Source organism: Tachypleus tridentatus, chromosome 6 (genome assembly GCF_004210375.1).
Source record: "Tachypleus tridentatus isolate NWPU-2018 chromosome 6, ASM421037v1, whole genome shotgun sequence".
Lineage (NCBI taxonomy): Eukaryota > Metazoa > Arthropoda > Merostomata > Xiphosura > Limulidae > Tachypleus > Tachypleus tridentatus.
Genome location: NC_134830.1, coordinates 114,475,087 through 114,491,953, shown reverse-complemented (window position 1 = coordinate 114,491,953; position 16,867 = coordinate 114,475,087). Strand labels below are relative to the sequence as shown.

Here is a 16,867-nt window from a genome sequence, read left to right as displayed (position 1 = left end):
CTATGATTTACCCAATGTAACACAGGAGATGTCAGTGGGAGATGTTGACAACGCTAATGCTTGAAAACAAATGACTAAATTTCGTTACCTTTTTCTGATTAACACTTCGTTTCAGTATGGTCTTAAACCTTTGACCAGCTAGTATTCAGGCTAATTTCATTGTGTTTACATTTTCCCTATTAAATGCTAAAAAGTTTTTTATTTTTATTTTCATCTTTCGAATCTCTACTCAAATAAGTGGTTGAGTCTAACAACGCAAATTGCACATTTTTTATTTATGTTTATTGGCCTTAAGATTTTGGCCAGCAGTGTAATTCCCTCTTGGCAGGTTCTGATATTGATGGGAGAAGTCACTATATAGAGTGTATGGTCTCAGGTCAAAAATTTTCTCTCTTCAGTACTGGTTCTTATACTTATTTTTATGCACCTAGTCAATATTTTACTGCTATTGACTTCTCAGTTTGCTTCCATTCACTATTTTTCTACTTTCCATAGAGTGTTGACAGTAACCCTTGAGGCAGAGGCCATTTTCCTATCATTCTAAGAGAGACTGGTCATGGTTGATATCACCCGACACGCATGTCTCAGAGAAAGTTGAATCAAGCCAACTGGTCCTATTTTATTGCTCTCATGGAACTTGATCCTGCCATCGTCTGAAGCCATCGAGTGAGGGGCAGCAGTGACTGACTGTACACCCTTGTGCAAATTAATTGAAACAAGACGGAAAATTACGATTTTTTTCAATTTTTTGCGTTTTATTTTTGAGAATCCAAAAATTACTCATAAATTAATACATGATATGACCGTCTTTATTTTTCAGAAGATCATTAATCTGCTTTGGCATTGAGTCCACGAGTTGAATGCAATCTTTACTAAATTTTGGATCACGGTACCACACCTCAGTTATGGCCTCAATTAGCTTACCTTTCGTAGTACAGTCTTTTCCCCAAAGTTTTTCTTTACAAATCGCCCAAAGATTTTCAATAGGATTTAAGTCTGGAAAGTTTCCAGGACAGTCAAGCACCTTTATTCGCGTTGTAGTCATAAAATTCTTCACAAGTTTCGATGTGTGGCACGGAGACAAATCTTGCTGAAAAATTCCAGATCCATCTCGACATTTCTCTTTCAATTCTGGAACGACTCTTCTCTGCAAAACTTCGATGTACTGTGGTTCTCGCATCATACCTTCTATGATATGTAAACTTCCGACGCCATAGTAGCTGAAAAAGCCCCAAAACATCTTTTTCAAGGGATGTTTTACGAACTGATTGATGTGAGATTCTCGAAGTTTCTCACCTGGAGATCTGCGAACATGCAAACTTTGTTGACCCTGTACGAAGAAATGAGTCTCGTCACTGAATAACGCCTTCCTTCATTGTTCTTGCGTCCAGTTCTTATATTTCAGACCCCATTGATACCGTTTTTTCTTCATTGAGTTGGTAAGAAGTTATTTTTTGACTGGTCTCCTTGCCCTTCTAACGCAATTTCGAATGACGTAATATTCCTCATACTTTCGGCATATATCCCAAAAGTAGATCGACCGTACTGCAGAACACATCTAATGACGCCGTCTTAGTGAAAAAATGAATATTAAAGGAAATCAACGGGTCCAGCGAGCCTACACCGGCCGCCATGCTGAAAATATCGTAAAATGACCATTTGTTTCAATTAATTTGCACAAGGGTGTATTATCCATATTTAATAATTTTACCTTACTTTTTATTTTTACACCTTTTGTTCGGTGCAGATAGCCTAGTTGCTTTGCACCATAAAACGCCAACCAACTGGCCCATTTATATATAAGATTTACTTCTATCCAGTTCTCCTGGGTACCAGGCTACGTTGGTATTTGCAAGAAGGTGTGTTTGTGTGTGTTTTTCATATAGCAAAGCCACAAAGGGCTATCTGCTCAGCCCACCGAGGGGAATCGAACCCCTGATTTTAGCGTTGTAAATCCGGAGACATACCGCTGTACTAGCGGGGGGCTTGCAAGAAGGAGTTCGCTGACACCACAGCTAAGTCTGACACTATCACTGCTGTGCCTGTTTCATACATGAACTGTGGTCCTGTATTTAAATCTCGATTCCATGCTAGTTGGGAGTGAGAAACGTGAAAACAAACTTTTCCAGATAAAATTCTCTATTGGACTTTGGCCATCTTGTTTCCATAAGGATCGTAAAGAGGAAGTTGTCCTAACTGGATTATGCATTGGTCACAGTTTTTAAGTCTTCCTTTTATTTTATCTGGGACTGATGCACCAATGTGTGGTTTGTGTGATGCTGAAGTCACAATAGTCCACATTTTATTGTCATTCCGTTGTAAATGACTTTCAGTGATGACACCATTTTAGACATGTTTTGTCCCAAGGTTTACCACTGATGCTGGACAGTGTCATTGGCGATGGTGACACTGCCCATCTTGTAAATGTTTAAGTTTTTTAAGGGCCTTTTGCTTTTTTAACGCTATTTAAGTTTTAGTTCAAAAATTGGACTTTGTTTTGTTTTAACATGATTCATTTTTACGAATTTTAATAATTTTACATTATTTTTAATTTTTTACCGATTGTTTGGTGCAGATAGCTTACTTGCTTTATGCCATAAAACACCAATCAACCAACATACATTTGGCTTTTATTGTTGTTGTTGTTGATGATGAAAAAAGAAAACAGCATACACAGAAACACTTGCCCTTCTCCATAATAATGAGAAAAAAATTCTTTCTTTATTCATTCAGTTTGTGTACATAATTTTTTGCATTCACATAACAATTTCACACTACTTCCACTCCACCACCCGTAAACATTTTGCAGATGTCTATCTGTTATATTTCTATCAGGGCACAATACAGGTCCAAGTATTATTATTTAGTTCTAGACTGGATGGTGGTAAGATTAGCAATGAGGAATTAATGGTTGTGCTTTTTAAAGTGAATTTATATCAGAGTATAGAAGGGAAGAGAAAGGAATATACACAAGTGCAAAGAAGTTGTTCCCTGTTATTGGATTTGTGCAGCTCTTAGGTATTTAATTTCATTACAGATTGCATTTATCTCATAATCTCAAGACCTTTATGACATAGAAATTTATTAACTATACTTTTGATTTTATACTCTTCCAATTCTTGTTAAGTTCATGTTTGTCTAATAACATTTTTAAACATTTATCTTTCCTGGGAGATTAAAGAGAATGAAGACATGCTGATGATCTCTAGGATTTTCTGAAAATTCATTTCAATTTCAGTTGTTGATATTCCACTTGTTTATAGTTATATTTTCTAAAGGAAGATTATGATAAATGTTGAAAGAATCTTTCATTGTGTAGGTAGATTATTGTGTATAAAATTTTGGATAGATTAAAATACCAAGAACGACATCATGTTTTTGTAAAACCAGTATTTGAAACACCTTTTACATGTGGATTTATTTTAGCTAAAAATAATGAAAGCTTTATATATCCTTTTTCTGGGGTGGTGAAATTTTTGAAAATAACGGAAACTGTCAAATCTTTTAGAAACATTCAGTTAAAAGGATTTGCTGAAAAAATCCAGTGCTATATAAAAAAAAACAGACTGCTAAAAATACATTATTTTTCTAATTTCTGTGGTAATTCTAGATTAACATATTTGGTGATTCTATCTTAAAAGCCATTACTAAAAGATGTTTTTGAGCACGTTTTGAGAATGAAAATGAACCATATTTCAATAATAAAATACATTTTATTGAAATGTATAAATGACTAGCAAACAACAAAGGCACACTTTCGAAAATCATCATTTTAACAGTGTGCCTTATTTCAGCTAAATCAGTTGGACATAAAAGTAAGTGAAAACTTCCTATGATCTATAAATCTATAAATATATCATTTATATTTTAGGAAACATGGTTTAACTTTGTTTAGCATAGTTAATTCCTGAAAACATGATGAAAATTGAACTGTTAGCAAGAAAAATATATATGTTTGAATATTAAGATTATTTATGAGGCTAATTTTGTTATTATATAGATATTCCACCGTTTATTTACCAGCTCTTGAAATTTGTCTGTCCCTCCCACAGTTGCTCAGTAGTAAACCATGCTGGCTTATAATGCTAAAAACATGGTTTTAATACTCATGGCTGGCACAGTACATGATACCCATTATGTAGTTTTGTTGTTTATAAGAAACAAGCAGGCAAACAAGAAATCTGTTTATTTCATCTTAAATGTATTTAACGTAAGGTTGTGTCCAGAGCTTTTGATTTTAGTGTCAGGACATACTAAATTTCAGTTTTGCTGTGCCCATTTAGTTTTTTTTTTTTTTTTGCTTACATGTATGCATATGTCTTGTTTGAAGAAAAATCAACAAAGATAATGTCTGAAAGAAACAAAAAATCTATTAATATTTAAGTATACTGTTAGAATGAATAAAGGTAATATATATATATGTATGGATGATTGAAACTAAAGTATTAAACAACGAAGAAAACAAAATGTAAGAAAGTATTTGACTTGAGTACCAATCAAAACTCATCAAACACTATTTTGTATATGTAAAGATATTTCAATTTTTAGATTTATCAATAACTATCTGTTAAAAGGATTGACAAATTTGAAAAGCAAATAACCAATTCTAAAATAAGTAGAATTAATTAAAATCTATTTAAACTGTAAGTTATGTTTTCAATGTTTAATTATGCGTTAGGTAGAGTGCACATGAATAACATCAATGAACTTTGGGTAACAGTAACATATAGACATGGTATATTAGTTATGAATACAAGTAAGCAATTAAGTTATTCATGAAATATTTAATGAGAGGTTATTATGTAATGAATGAAAAGTTAATACAGTGAAATATTCAGTGTATTAATGATCTAACAGTTGGTGATCAGATAAAATTATTCAGTCGTTTTTTAATCTTCTTTTTTATTACCATTTATTATCAGCCAAAGAAATTTCTAATAAATGTTATTACTGCATTAGGCCTACAGCATTTTCAGACTTTATGTTGAAAAGTGTGTTTGTAAAATTAGAGCTACAGTTTGTGTTCAAATAAATACAATGATAACTCTAGTTAATGAAATAATAAAGTAACTTATTATGTGAAGTGAACATGGCATTATTTTATCAAATAACTGAAATATACCTGCTCAACAGTTTAATACATCACAACAGTATAAATGAGATAATACATATTATATGTAATATCTCAAAAATTACAGTAATTCTGTTAAAATATGTTTCTTTTTTGTATGATTTAACTGTAAATTCTAAATATATTTGTAAATATATACAGTTAGATATTTTATCTATTTTCCTTGTGTCAGGTAAGGGTATCTGTTACTTAAGTAAAAATTGCATAAAAGAAGAATGTTAGATAATATTACTCTTATTTATGTTTGTTCTAGTTTAATCTCTAATGAAATCATTTGATGCTATTACATACTCTGCTTTGTGGAGTGTAAGATTGACTCATTTAACTGATTAATACTTGAAACTTTAAGTTCAAAGCTAATTATATAGAAAAACACAAGTGTATTCTGTTTACAAGTTTTTTGTTTTGTTTTTATCCAGCATGGTTGAAACCTTAAAACAAGATAGTATCTCTATACTGTAAGACAATCACTAGTTATCATATAAAACGAATTAAAGTGATTGAAGTAGCCAACTTTAGACAGTGGATGCTAACATACATAGATACCCACATTATATTAGATTGTCTTTACAATGAGATCATACACACCTTCATATGAGAACCACACTATTATGTTAAAAAATTAGTACTTTTCTTTACTTTGAAAACAAACTACTGTGAGTATCATTGAAATAACTTGTGATTGCTTTTATGTAAGATGAATAAGTACTTCATTGTATATTGTAACTGATGGATATTTTGTTTTTTCTAGGAAGAGTTAATGGGATTTATATGCATTTCTACTTATATCTGGACCAAAACACAAGTTTTGTGAGGAGGTGTTCTACATGTATTGCATTAAGCCCACCAGATTCAGTACCTGATGTTTTAAATGGCTTATACAATTTGAATAATGGGGCTGAATACACATTTTTTATATATCAGGTAAGTAATAATTACCTCATATTGTTTGTTAAAGCTTATTAGTATGTGAACATCAAAATTAGTTCATTGTATTACATTGGGAACAACCTAGATCAGAATTTCTCAAATTTGCCAACAAGTGGACCCCTTCAGTTTCTTTACTGTATTGGTAGAACATCTCCCAATAAAAATAGTTTTTATTGATAACACTATGTAACAAAATTTTTACTTTTTCTTGTTCCTGGGCAGAAGGTGTTGTTTCCCTATTGTTTATGCCAAAAGTAAATGGAAAAGACCTGCTTTTTTCTTCAAACTTTGCTTTTGTGACCTGGGTAATAAAATTTTTAAATTTACCCATTTTCCAGAACATTCCAGATAGATTCAGTGCTGTGTAGCTGATACAGAATATTCTCAAATTTACAAGAATTTTCAAGAACTTTCTAGAATGGTGTAGAACTTATGAGAATTTTCAAGAACCTTTTAAAATTTTCCAGAATTTTTCATAGTAATATATATATATATATACCGGGGCTCACCACTTCAGTTCAATTTTAGCTGCCTAAGTGAAACTTATCTGATTTTATCAGAGATGGATCAAGAAGCTGCAGGCATTCTCCAGATGCATTTTGTTATGCATGTGGCCAGTTTATCAAGACAAGAGTGAAAAAGTACTCTGTGATAGCATCTGCTAAAATGTTTGAAGCCTACAAGGCAATATTTCGGCATGCCTTTCGAGGATCAAGACAAACCTTGGGCACCTCATTTTACCTGCAAGCACTGCAAAAAACTCTAGAAGGTAAGACAGACAATTTTTTCTTGCTTGAATAGTAAGATTTTATATTATACAAATTTTAGACCTTTTAAAATTTAAATATCTTTTAATTTTTTTAATTTCCAATAGTGTGGAAAAAATATCACATAAAATATTTTACATGAACCTCTTATACATTAGTTGTGGATGAAATAAATCTATTTATCATAATAATTTTATTTTGCTCTTTTGAAGGATAGTACAGATGGGAAAAGAGAGCCATGAAGTTCGCTGTTCCAGGAATTTGGCATAAACCCACTGACCACTCAAGCAGTTGCTACTTCTGTAATCATGTATCTGGACCTTCCATCATCCATCACTTCAGTGCCACACTGCCCTAAGCTCCCTGTACTCACTCTGCCAGAGAGAAAGCAGCCATCCTCAGAAGAGAGCAGCAAATCAGAAGAGGAGGTAGACATTGAAGATCTAGGTTACAATTTCAGAGGTACAGTTGGTGAGAGAAACCTATACTACCCCAACAAAAGAGACCTCACGACTTGATCAGAGATCTTGGACTAACAAAGTCGAATGCCGACCTTTTGACATCTAGGCTCAAGGAGTGAGATTCCTTACATGAAAGTGGGTAAGTTGCAAGTCAGAAGAAGCGTCACCAACATTTTTCAAGCTTCTTCACTTGTAAAGATGGGCTCTGCTTCTGCCACAATGTATCCAGTCTGTGCAAGGCAATTGAAATTGTCTGTAACCCGAACAAGTGGTGTATTTTCATTTTTAGCTCATCCAGAAGTCTCAAAGCTGTTCTACTCCATAACAGGAATAAGTATCTGTCTCTTCCCCTGGCTCATTCAGTGTACCACAAAAAGGAATACAACAGCATCAAGACCTTGCTAGAAACCTTGAAGTATGATGAGTATGGCTGGGAGGTTGTCGGAGACTTCAACACGGTGGTATTCCTGATGGGTCTCTAAGGAGGCTTTATCAAGTTTTCCTGTTATCTTTGCCTTTGGGACAGCAGAAACATTGCAGTGCACTACAATAGGAAGCACTGGCCATAATGGACTGAGTTCTCTATAGGGAGGCACAATGTCAAGTGTGAACCTCCAGAAGTTGTTGATCCACCAGTGCACATAAAATTGGGTCTTATGAAACAATTTTTGACAGCTTTTGATAAAGAGTCTGCAGCCTTCGAGACTGCAAGATGTCCCTGAAAGACCATATCCTTGTTGCTCATCTTGATAAATTCAAGGAGAACATGGGAGCATACTCAGAAGAGCAAGGCAAGTGCTTCCACCAAGATATACTGAACTTTGAACACTGCTACCATGAATATTATAATGAAAACATGATGGGAGACTATATTTGGGGGCTGATATATGAAAGTGATTTACATTACAGTCACAAATCTCGAAAAACTACTCACTTCTAAACATTTTTGTATAACTTTAGTTTAAATACATGTAAATCTTAATTCATATGTTGTTTCATTTAGACCTTATGCAAATGAAAATATACAAATTTGTTCGTTTTAAACATAGAAAATAGGTTAATTTCTAAATTTTATTATCCAGGTCACAAAATCAAAGTTTGAAGGGAGTAATGACCATTTTCTGTACTTTTACAACATAAGCAATTAAGAAATAACACATTCTATCCAGGAACAAAATTGGTGTTACATAGTATAATATCATGTGCAACTGGTGTATCGTATGCATGTTGTATAACCTCAACAGCTTGATTTTAATATTAAGATCATAACAATGAAAAGAGATTTAAATATTGGAATGTTTTAAAAATCTGATGACTTACTTCAATGTGAAGGATGATACTGTTTTACTAAAATAATCTTCTGATTTTCTAGTTCAATGTTTGATATTTTCATACAAAGATCCATATTAACTTAATTTTTACATAACATACATACATACATTTATTTATTCATTTTTCCATAGATAAATGTTTTTGTTTATAGAAAGGCTATCTGGCACAAGTCTTTACATAAATATTTATAAATTGAAATAAATAAATTTAAGGATTGACATTTTAACTTAGGAAACTAAGCCTATCAATGTAGATTATTTCACTTAATCAAAATATTTGTTTTCCAGAGTATTTCACACTTGTTACCACCCCCTTATGCCACTAACTGTACTGACTATGGTAAGATGGGAAGGACACCTTTTCGAAGTGGTTTACTAACACAACAGGTAAGACATAATGTGCAAGTTTTATATAAAGATTAAATATTTAAGTTATCTCTTTTACAAAATTGTTGCATGGTTTAAAAGTTACATTATATGTACATATATTTTTAGTTAATTAAGATATTTAAGTTGTGCTGCATAAGTAAACAGGTCAGTTTTGTCAGTATGTGAAGAAAATTCATAACAGGTATAATCATAGCTTATTTTTCGCTTTAGCTTTAGATTTTACCACAGGATTCGTTGTATTATCTCAATTTATACATTTTGGTTATCCCTCAGAACAATATAAATTACATGCTCTCATTCCAGATGTTGAAATAGGATGTAACTTGAACATCAGTGTAATAACTAACAGTAAAAAATGCCTCACTCAGAAAATTAAGCAACCCCCCAATAAGTATCTACCAAGGCACAGCTGTAAATATTTTTATTTCCCCAGATTTTCTTATCTCATCCAATTCTTTTCCACATTATAGTTCATCTACTCTGTTTTTCTGCTCAGCTATAAAAAAATTTGTCAATTCATGTGAATTGGTATGTGAATTAATGAAATCATTACTATTGATCATTTAATTGAAATGTACTGTTATGTTTTTAAACACTATTTTCGATACAAAAACCATTAAAAACCTGTGTGTTGGATAATGATTTCATTAGTGATTAAAGTGTTATGCCGTTTTAAAAAATCATTACCCTAAATGGACAACAAAAAATGTGAATCAGCTATGTTTTTGTGAGAGAACAGGTAGTAAAATAATACAACTTTAACAATTAATTGTTACTTCCATTGATTATCATGGAAACATTCAACACTATGGGAGTACTTACCCATTTCTAAGGTTATGTATATATTAGCATTTAATTTAGGTTTTACAGTAAGCCATTGCATTTTTTCCAGTAAAACACTTTTGTGACAATTAAGTCTGGGAACCTCTTTTGAGTCTCCTCATTGTGAATATTCCTGGTATTTCAGTGGAGAACAGAAGGCCAGTGACATTCCTGGTTCCTGGAGTGGTCAATATAGAGTTCTTTACCAGTGTGCACTCTTTCCAGGACCCCCTCGATGTGGATTCCTGTACATGGTGAGGGAACCTTCTAGAGTAGGTTCTGTTCTTACAGTTTACCTCTTCTGGGACCTAAACATCCACCTGTGTGTTTGATGAGCATGGTAACCCGTGAAAGGGAGAAGAGAATCCTGGTGGTTGAGGGATCCAACCCCAACACGTCACTTTGATCTTGAATTTCTGTAAACGGGCAGTCTTGGGGTCGCCCCCCAAGATAAATCGGCTAGTCCATTTGGGCCAGGGTCAACTGAGTACCAGCATAGGACGTTCACAACGGGTGTTGTGGACATTGTGTCTGACACTGGTGTTCAGGTATAGTGCTCACAAAACCCTGGCGTCACTGCAGTGCCCTTAAGGCATAGTCTTTTTTAGTCATACGGTATTAGAAGGGCTTGCTGGCTTCCCTAAATTGGTAAAAAAGCTACATTCGAGAGATATCTTAGTGGAAACATCTTCATCACAGCATTCCAAACTCCTTTTGTTTTAAAATGTTTTAACACGATTTCTTTTACACATTTCAAATTTTATTTTGACTTGAACCCAGGACTGGAAAGGCCAACTTCAGGTGACTGACAGCAAGGGTGTACTTCTTGCTTCAGTCTTCCTGGTATTTCCTAATTTTACTTTTAATCTTAATTGCCCTATACCTATATTTGTACTACATCTTGTCTGGCACAGATAGCTTTGTAGCTTTGTGCCAATAAACATCGAATACCTACCTACCTTTCCAGGACAAGTACAAATGGGAAGTACAGTGCAGTGGGAACTATGGGAGGGGTGTCCGTGTTAATGAAGTGCAGATCACCTCTATTGTATTTGACCATCTGGATGGGGCAACGTGTTTGAAAGGAAATTAGAGTTCAGGTAGATAGCTCCTAGTTCTTATGGTCGAATTGAGTAGATGCCTAGTCTTGGTAATTCTGGTTAGAGAACGTTTTCATTTATTTGGTTGAGCAAAAGGGACTTGCAAGGATTTTTTTTCCTGCCTTTACAATTAAGTTGGAGTTAATTGGGCTTGGACACTGGCCCATAACTTTGGATTCCAGTTACTTGTAGTATAACATTTAGTTTTTTTTATGTTTGGGGTTGATGCATATATTGTTCGTGATCTGCTTGCTCTGATTACAATACTACTTTTGTTATTTTAAACAGTATTATGTCTCATAATACTGATGATTGGACATGGAACTTTGTCTGTATGGTTGAGATTGGGTATATGCTGTTTATATATACAGTTTTATGAGGCCTTTTCTTTTAATAGTCCTAGCCTTGGTACTACCCATTTCATAATACTTCACTTCTTTTAGGCAAAAAAACATACCTGTTGAATATTTTATGTGGTTCCCCATAAGTGTGCTTCCCCATCTTTTACAAAGCATCCATGTTCAATTACCTACAATGCACCCCTTTTCAATTCTCTTTGGATGCTTTCTACAGGAGTCTCTTGTTTTTATATATCACATCAGTTTTTCCACTTACTCATTGTGGGATTCAAACTTTTGTGTGAGTGAAGGTATGTATCAATGGGATAGAAAGGTTAGAGCATAAGCAGGAGATTGAGAAAAGCTGTTGTTTGAGAAGAGGTAAGTATTTATTGAAAATCTATTATTAGTTTAAGAAAATGAAAAATGGTTTTGCATCTTAGAAATAAACATACAAATAAAATTATACCTAAGTATAATAAAATGATTCACAAAAATTTCCCCTTGGTGTAGATTCCTGTAAATGATGAGAGGACCTCCCAGAGATGGTTTTGTTCTTTCAGTTTATCTCCTCTGGGATCCAAACATCCACCCACTTGTTTACTGTGATTGGTGACCCATGAAGGGGAGTAAAGGATCCTGATGGTTGAGGGGTCCAACCCTAACACACCACTTTAGCCTTGAATTCTTGTAAGTGGATTGTCTTGGGGTGACTCCCCAGGGTCAATTGGCTGGTCCACTTGGGTTAGGGTCAACTGAATACCAGTGTCAGATGTTCTCAACAGGTGTTGTGGACACTGTGTCTGATACTGGTGTTTAGGTATAATGTTCATGAAACCCTGGCGTTACTGTAGTGTCCTTGTTTGGCATTATAGTACATTCCCTCATAGAGCTCCATGATGAGTGAGGTCAGTGGGCACTGAAATATTTTTTCTTTATTATTGATCTACTCACTAAAAATACAAGTAAAATAATAAAAAACAGACCATAGGTAAACAACCTCACCATGAAGATTCTGAACAGCAGTCTTTGACTTCTTCAACAGCTTTACCTCGTTTTCTGATATTACATTTTTATCAGATAAATCTTTATGGCAAATGTCACCCTGTTTTTATTCAGAAGGGACTAGAGAGACTTGCTGGCTCTCCTAAGTCAGTCAGAAACCTACGTTCTAGGAATATCATGGATTCAAAGGTCATTGAGAAAATAGCTATTGAGGTTACTCCTCCTGCTACTTCGAATTTGTCACAAGAAGATCACTGAGAGGGATTTGAAGAACATCCCTAAGTCAGAGATCTTCGCTGGTTTTTCCACCCAAGGAGTTTCTGCACTGAGGCTATCTCCACTTGCAAAGATGAAATTATGCTGCTGATCAGTGTTCTAATTTTGGCATTCACAACACCACATCCACCTGCCACCATCAAGGTAGGTTATCTAATTTGCAAGCTACGACCATATTTTCCAAACCCTCTCGGATGTTTCCAGTGTCAGCGGTTTAGTCACTGGAAAACATCATGTTGTGGTTCCTTGACATGTGCTTGTTGTGGTGGTGACAACAATGATGCATACAAATGTTAAATGGACCCTCGTGTTCATTGCAGTGGCTTTCACCCCTCTAACTTTCGTTCTTACTCTAGTTGGATGGAGGAAAAAGAGGTACAGAGTTTGAATCAGTTCACAACATTTCTTTCTCTTAGGCTCAAAGTTACTGTCTACCACCCCATCTCAGACGTATGCTGCTGCACTCTGTTCCACTGTTACAGTGGGAGTATAGACAGATTTTTCTGTGCCTCTGACAGAGTCATTATCAAACTATGTGAAGAATCTTTTGCTGTTATTGTTTAAGAGAGTTGATAAGTCAACATAAACACCTATCTCTATCCCCACCATTCCTTTCAGTGACTCCCTGGATCCACTTCCTTTGGCTCTGATATCTGGCACTTCTTCTGGTCCATCTTCTTTGGCCCTTAGGTGCAGTCACTGGAATCTTCATCTACCAACAAAAACCTACCCACATGACCTAGGACAGGACACATGGAATTCGATAAACATTCTAATAAAAAAAACAATGTGGTTGAAAACAGAGTGACTCTCCATCCAGTTCTCTTTCACATAAGTAAAAATGGCCACTCTGATACAGTGGAACTTTTGAGGTTCGCATTCTAATTTCGATGACATCAAAGCAGTGATTTATTCTAACCATCCTGTGTGTCTTTCCTTACAAGAAACATTTCTGAAAACAGCTGATACGGTCACTCGTTGGCAGTTTTCTATGTACAGAAATGATAGGTTGTATTATGGACAAGTGTATGGAGGGGTGGCACTGCTCATCAGTCAGCATGTACCTGCCCTGTCTTTGCCACTCGATATACCTCTGGAGGCTGTAACCAGGCTGTAACACTGTTTGTTCTCTCTACCTGATTCCTGGGGAGACCTATGATCAATCAGGCCTTGATGCTCTTGTTGAACAGTTGCTATCTCTCTTTTTAATCCTGGGGGACTTTAATGGATGTAACCCCTCTGGGGAGGTGCTGATATTGATGGGAGAAGCCACTCCATAGAGTGTATGCTGTCAGACCAGAAATTTTCTTTCTTCAGTTCTGGTTCTTATACTTATTTGTATGCACCTAGTTAATCTTTTACTGCTATTGATCTCTTAGTTTGATCACATTCACTATTTTTCCACTTGTCATGGAGGGTTGACAGTAAGCCATGAGGCAGTGGTCATTTTCCTATTATTTTGAGAGAGACTGGCCATGGGCAGTGCTACCTGACCTGTGTGTCATGGTGGAAGCTGGACCGGGCTCTCTTTCACTACTCTCTTGGAACTAGATTCTGCTGTCATCTGTAAGCCATCAGTAGATGACTGTGTGGCAGCAGTAACTGACTGTATTGTCAAAGCAGCTGCTCAGTCTATCCCAGAAACCTCAACATTGTGAAATCCTGCCTACCATATGGTATAGAAGGTTTAATAATGGGCCTGGAATACCTTTATCATTATCCCACACTTTGAAAACAATTGCTTTTAAGTGTGCCCATGCTCATGCTTGCCAAGTCAGACATCAAAGCCAGAAGAAATTGTGGATTAAATTCACATCTAGCATCTATTGTACCACCAGTTCCAAAGTCATATGGGACAAGATTTGAAAGTTCAGTGGGCAGTATACTTCTGCCCCATTTTGATGATGCTTTCTGATGGCCAGGAAGTTGCTGATGCCCAAGGCAAAGCTGATACTCTTGGCAAAAACTTTTATCATTCATCTAGCACTCTGGCTTTATTCCCACCTTCTTAGCCATCAAGCCACAGGCAGAGCAATCACCTCTTTCCTTTTGGGTTGATCATCTCTATGACTATAATTGTCCCTTTATGTTGGTAGAATTCAAGCTTGCTGTTTATCAGTCTGGCAGTACATCCGTCAGACCTGATAATATTCATTATGAGATGCTACACCATCTCTCTCCTGCTTCTCTTGTGTTTCTTCTAATTATTTTTAACTGGATCTGACCGGAGAATGCTTTTTATGATGTTTGGTGCCAGATTATTGTTCTCATTTTTTCTAAGCCTGAGAAGAATCCCAAAATTCCTTCAAACTACCGTCCATTTGCTTTGACGACTTGTCTCTGTAAGATCTTAGAGAGGATGGTTAATGCTCATTTTGTTTGGTTCCTTGAATAAAACAACCTCCTCTCCCCCACCCAATGTGGGTTCTGACGACATCACTCCACTGTGGACCACCTGATTCGACTTTAAATATTGATTAAAGAAGCCTTTTCTAAGCAACTTATTGTGTCAAAATTCTTAATATTATGTGAAGGTATGGCATTTTGCAAGATTTCCACTCACATGTGTTGCATAGCCATTTGCCCATATTTAGGAAAAGTGTCAAACCCACACAAACTTGGAGACCCTCAGAGCTGTGTCTTGAGTGTCACAGTTTTCATTATAAAGATTAAAGCTATCACAGGAGAACATCATCTTACTGTTGCAAAAGGACCCTATGTCGATGACGTCTATATCTCGTCAGTCGTTGAGCAAGGGCATATTGAGCAGCAGCTACAAATTGCCATCAGTTATTTATGGAAATGGACCACAGCAAGTGATTTTACTTTTTCTCTCTCTAAAACCATTTCTATGCACTTTTGCTGTCAACTGGATAGTTACCCCAATCCTGAACTTTAGGTTAGTGAAGTTGTGCTTCCTGTGTGCCCTGAGGCAAAGTTGTTCAGACTTACCTTTGACCATAACCTGACCTTTATTCCACGTATTAAGCAACTACATGTGAAGTGTACAAGGGCATTGAACATCCTCTGTGACCTCTCTTTCACCTCTTATGGAGCAGATCAATGTTCTGTGCTAAAACTCTATCATGTCCTCATTTGATCAAAACTGGACAATTAGTTTCTGGTCTATGGCTCTGCCTGGATCTCAGCCTTAACATTCTTGGACCCTATTCACCATCATGGGGTTCGGTTCTGCACAGGGATTTTCTGTACTTTTCCAGTCCAGTAAACTGAGTCTCACAAACCTCCTCTACATCTCTGCCATTTGCAGCTGTCTTTACTGTACGCTTCAAAGCTTTGATCTTTACCACAGCATCCCACCTGGTATTGTGTTTTCCTTCCTCAGTGGGCCATGAATTTTTGGAATAGATAGTCTACCATTTTTTCTTTTGGCCCTCATATCCATGTGAAATTGGCTGAATCGGGCCTTTCCTTGGATGAAGTTGCTGTCTTCACTAGTTAGACCATCCCACCATGGCTTATTACTGTTCCCAAATGTGACCTTTCTTTGGGTTATCTGAAAAAGGAGGATACTCCTGATTGGAAGTACTGTCTTCTGTTTACTGAACATCTTTTGAACTATTCTTCCCTCCCATTTATATGAATGGTTCGAAATTAGTTGACTCTGTGGGCTCTGCCATGGTTTGTTGTGGTTTGATGGCTGCATGTAGGATCCCCTGTACAGTTTCTGTTTTCACTCCTGAACTATACACCATTTAACTTGTCTGGATCATGTAGAAGTTAAGCAATACACGAACTGCACTATTTATAGTGATTCACTTAGCTCTCTACTGGCCCTGGAATCACTTCACGTTAGTTCTCACCTTCTTCTTATCAGTATTCAAAACAGACTGGTCCACTTCTCATTATCATCTATTTCTATCCGGTTCTTCTGAATTCCAGGCCATCTGGTTATTTGTGGGAATGAGCTAGCTGACACTGCAGCTGAATCTGTCTGCTCTGATGTTGTCATGACCATGCCTTTTCCATATATGGACTACAGTCCTGTATTCAAGGCTCAACTCCATGCTAGTTGGTAGTCGACTTGAAGTTAGCAATGTGATAATAAGCTTTTCCAGATCAAACATTCTAATGCTCTTTGGCCTTCTTGCTTTCATAGAGATTAAAAAGGAGTAAGTTATTCTGGCTAGGCCATGCATTGACCACAGTTTTTAACTCATTGTTTTCTTTTATTGAGGACCAATGTGTGGCCTGTGTGACACTCAAATCACAATAGCCCACATTTTATTGTGTTAAACTGTGAGTGAAAACACCATTTTAGACATATTTTTACCATGATTCACCCTCGTCTTTGG

The 16,867-nt window shown here is 35.9% G+C and overlaps 1 protein-coding gene across 1 annotated transcript in view; it reads left to right on the top strand.

The window, feature by feature from the left end:
• Positions 1-2,799: 2,799 nt before the first annotated feature.
• The window catches only part of LOC143253357 (epithelial sodium channel subunit gamma-2-like), a 34,601-nt gene continuing 20,533 nt past the window's right edge, over positions 2,800-16,867 (top strand). Inside the window, exons 1-3 of the mRNA XM_076507115.1 lie at positions 2,800-3,018; positions 5,883-6,055; positions 8,909-9,007. Coding sequence (XP_076363230.1) covers positions 5,903-6,055; positions 8,909-9,007 — 252 coding nt within the window. The 5' untranslated portion in view covers positions 2,800-3,018; positions 5,883-5,902. The remainder of the gene's footprint in view (positions 3,019-5,882; positions 6,056-8,908; positions 9,008-16,867) is intronic.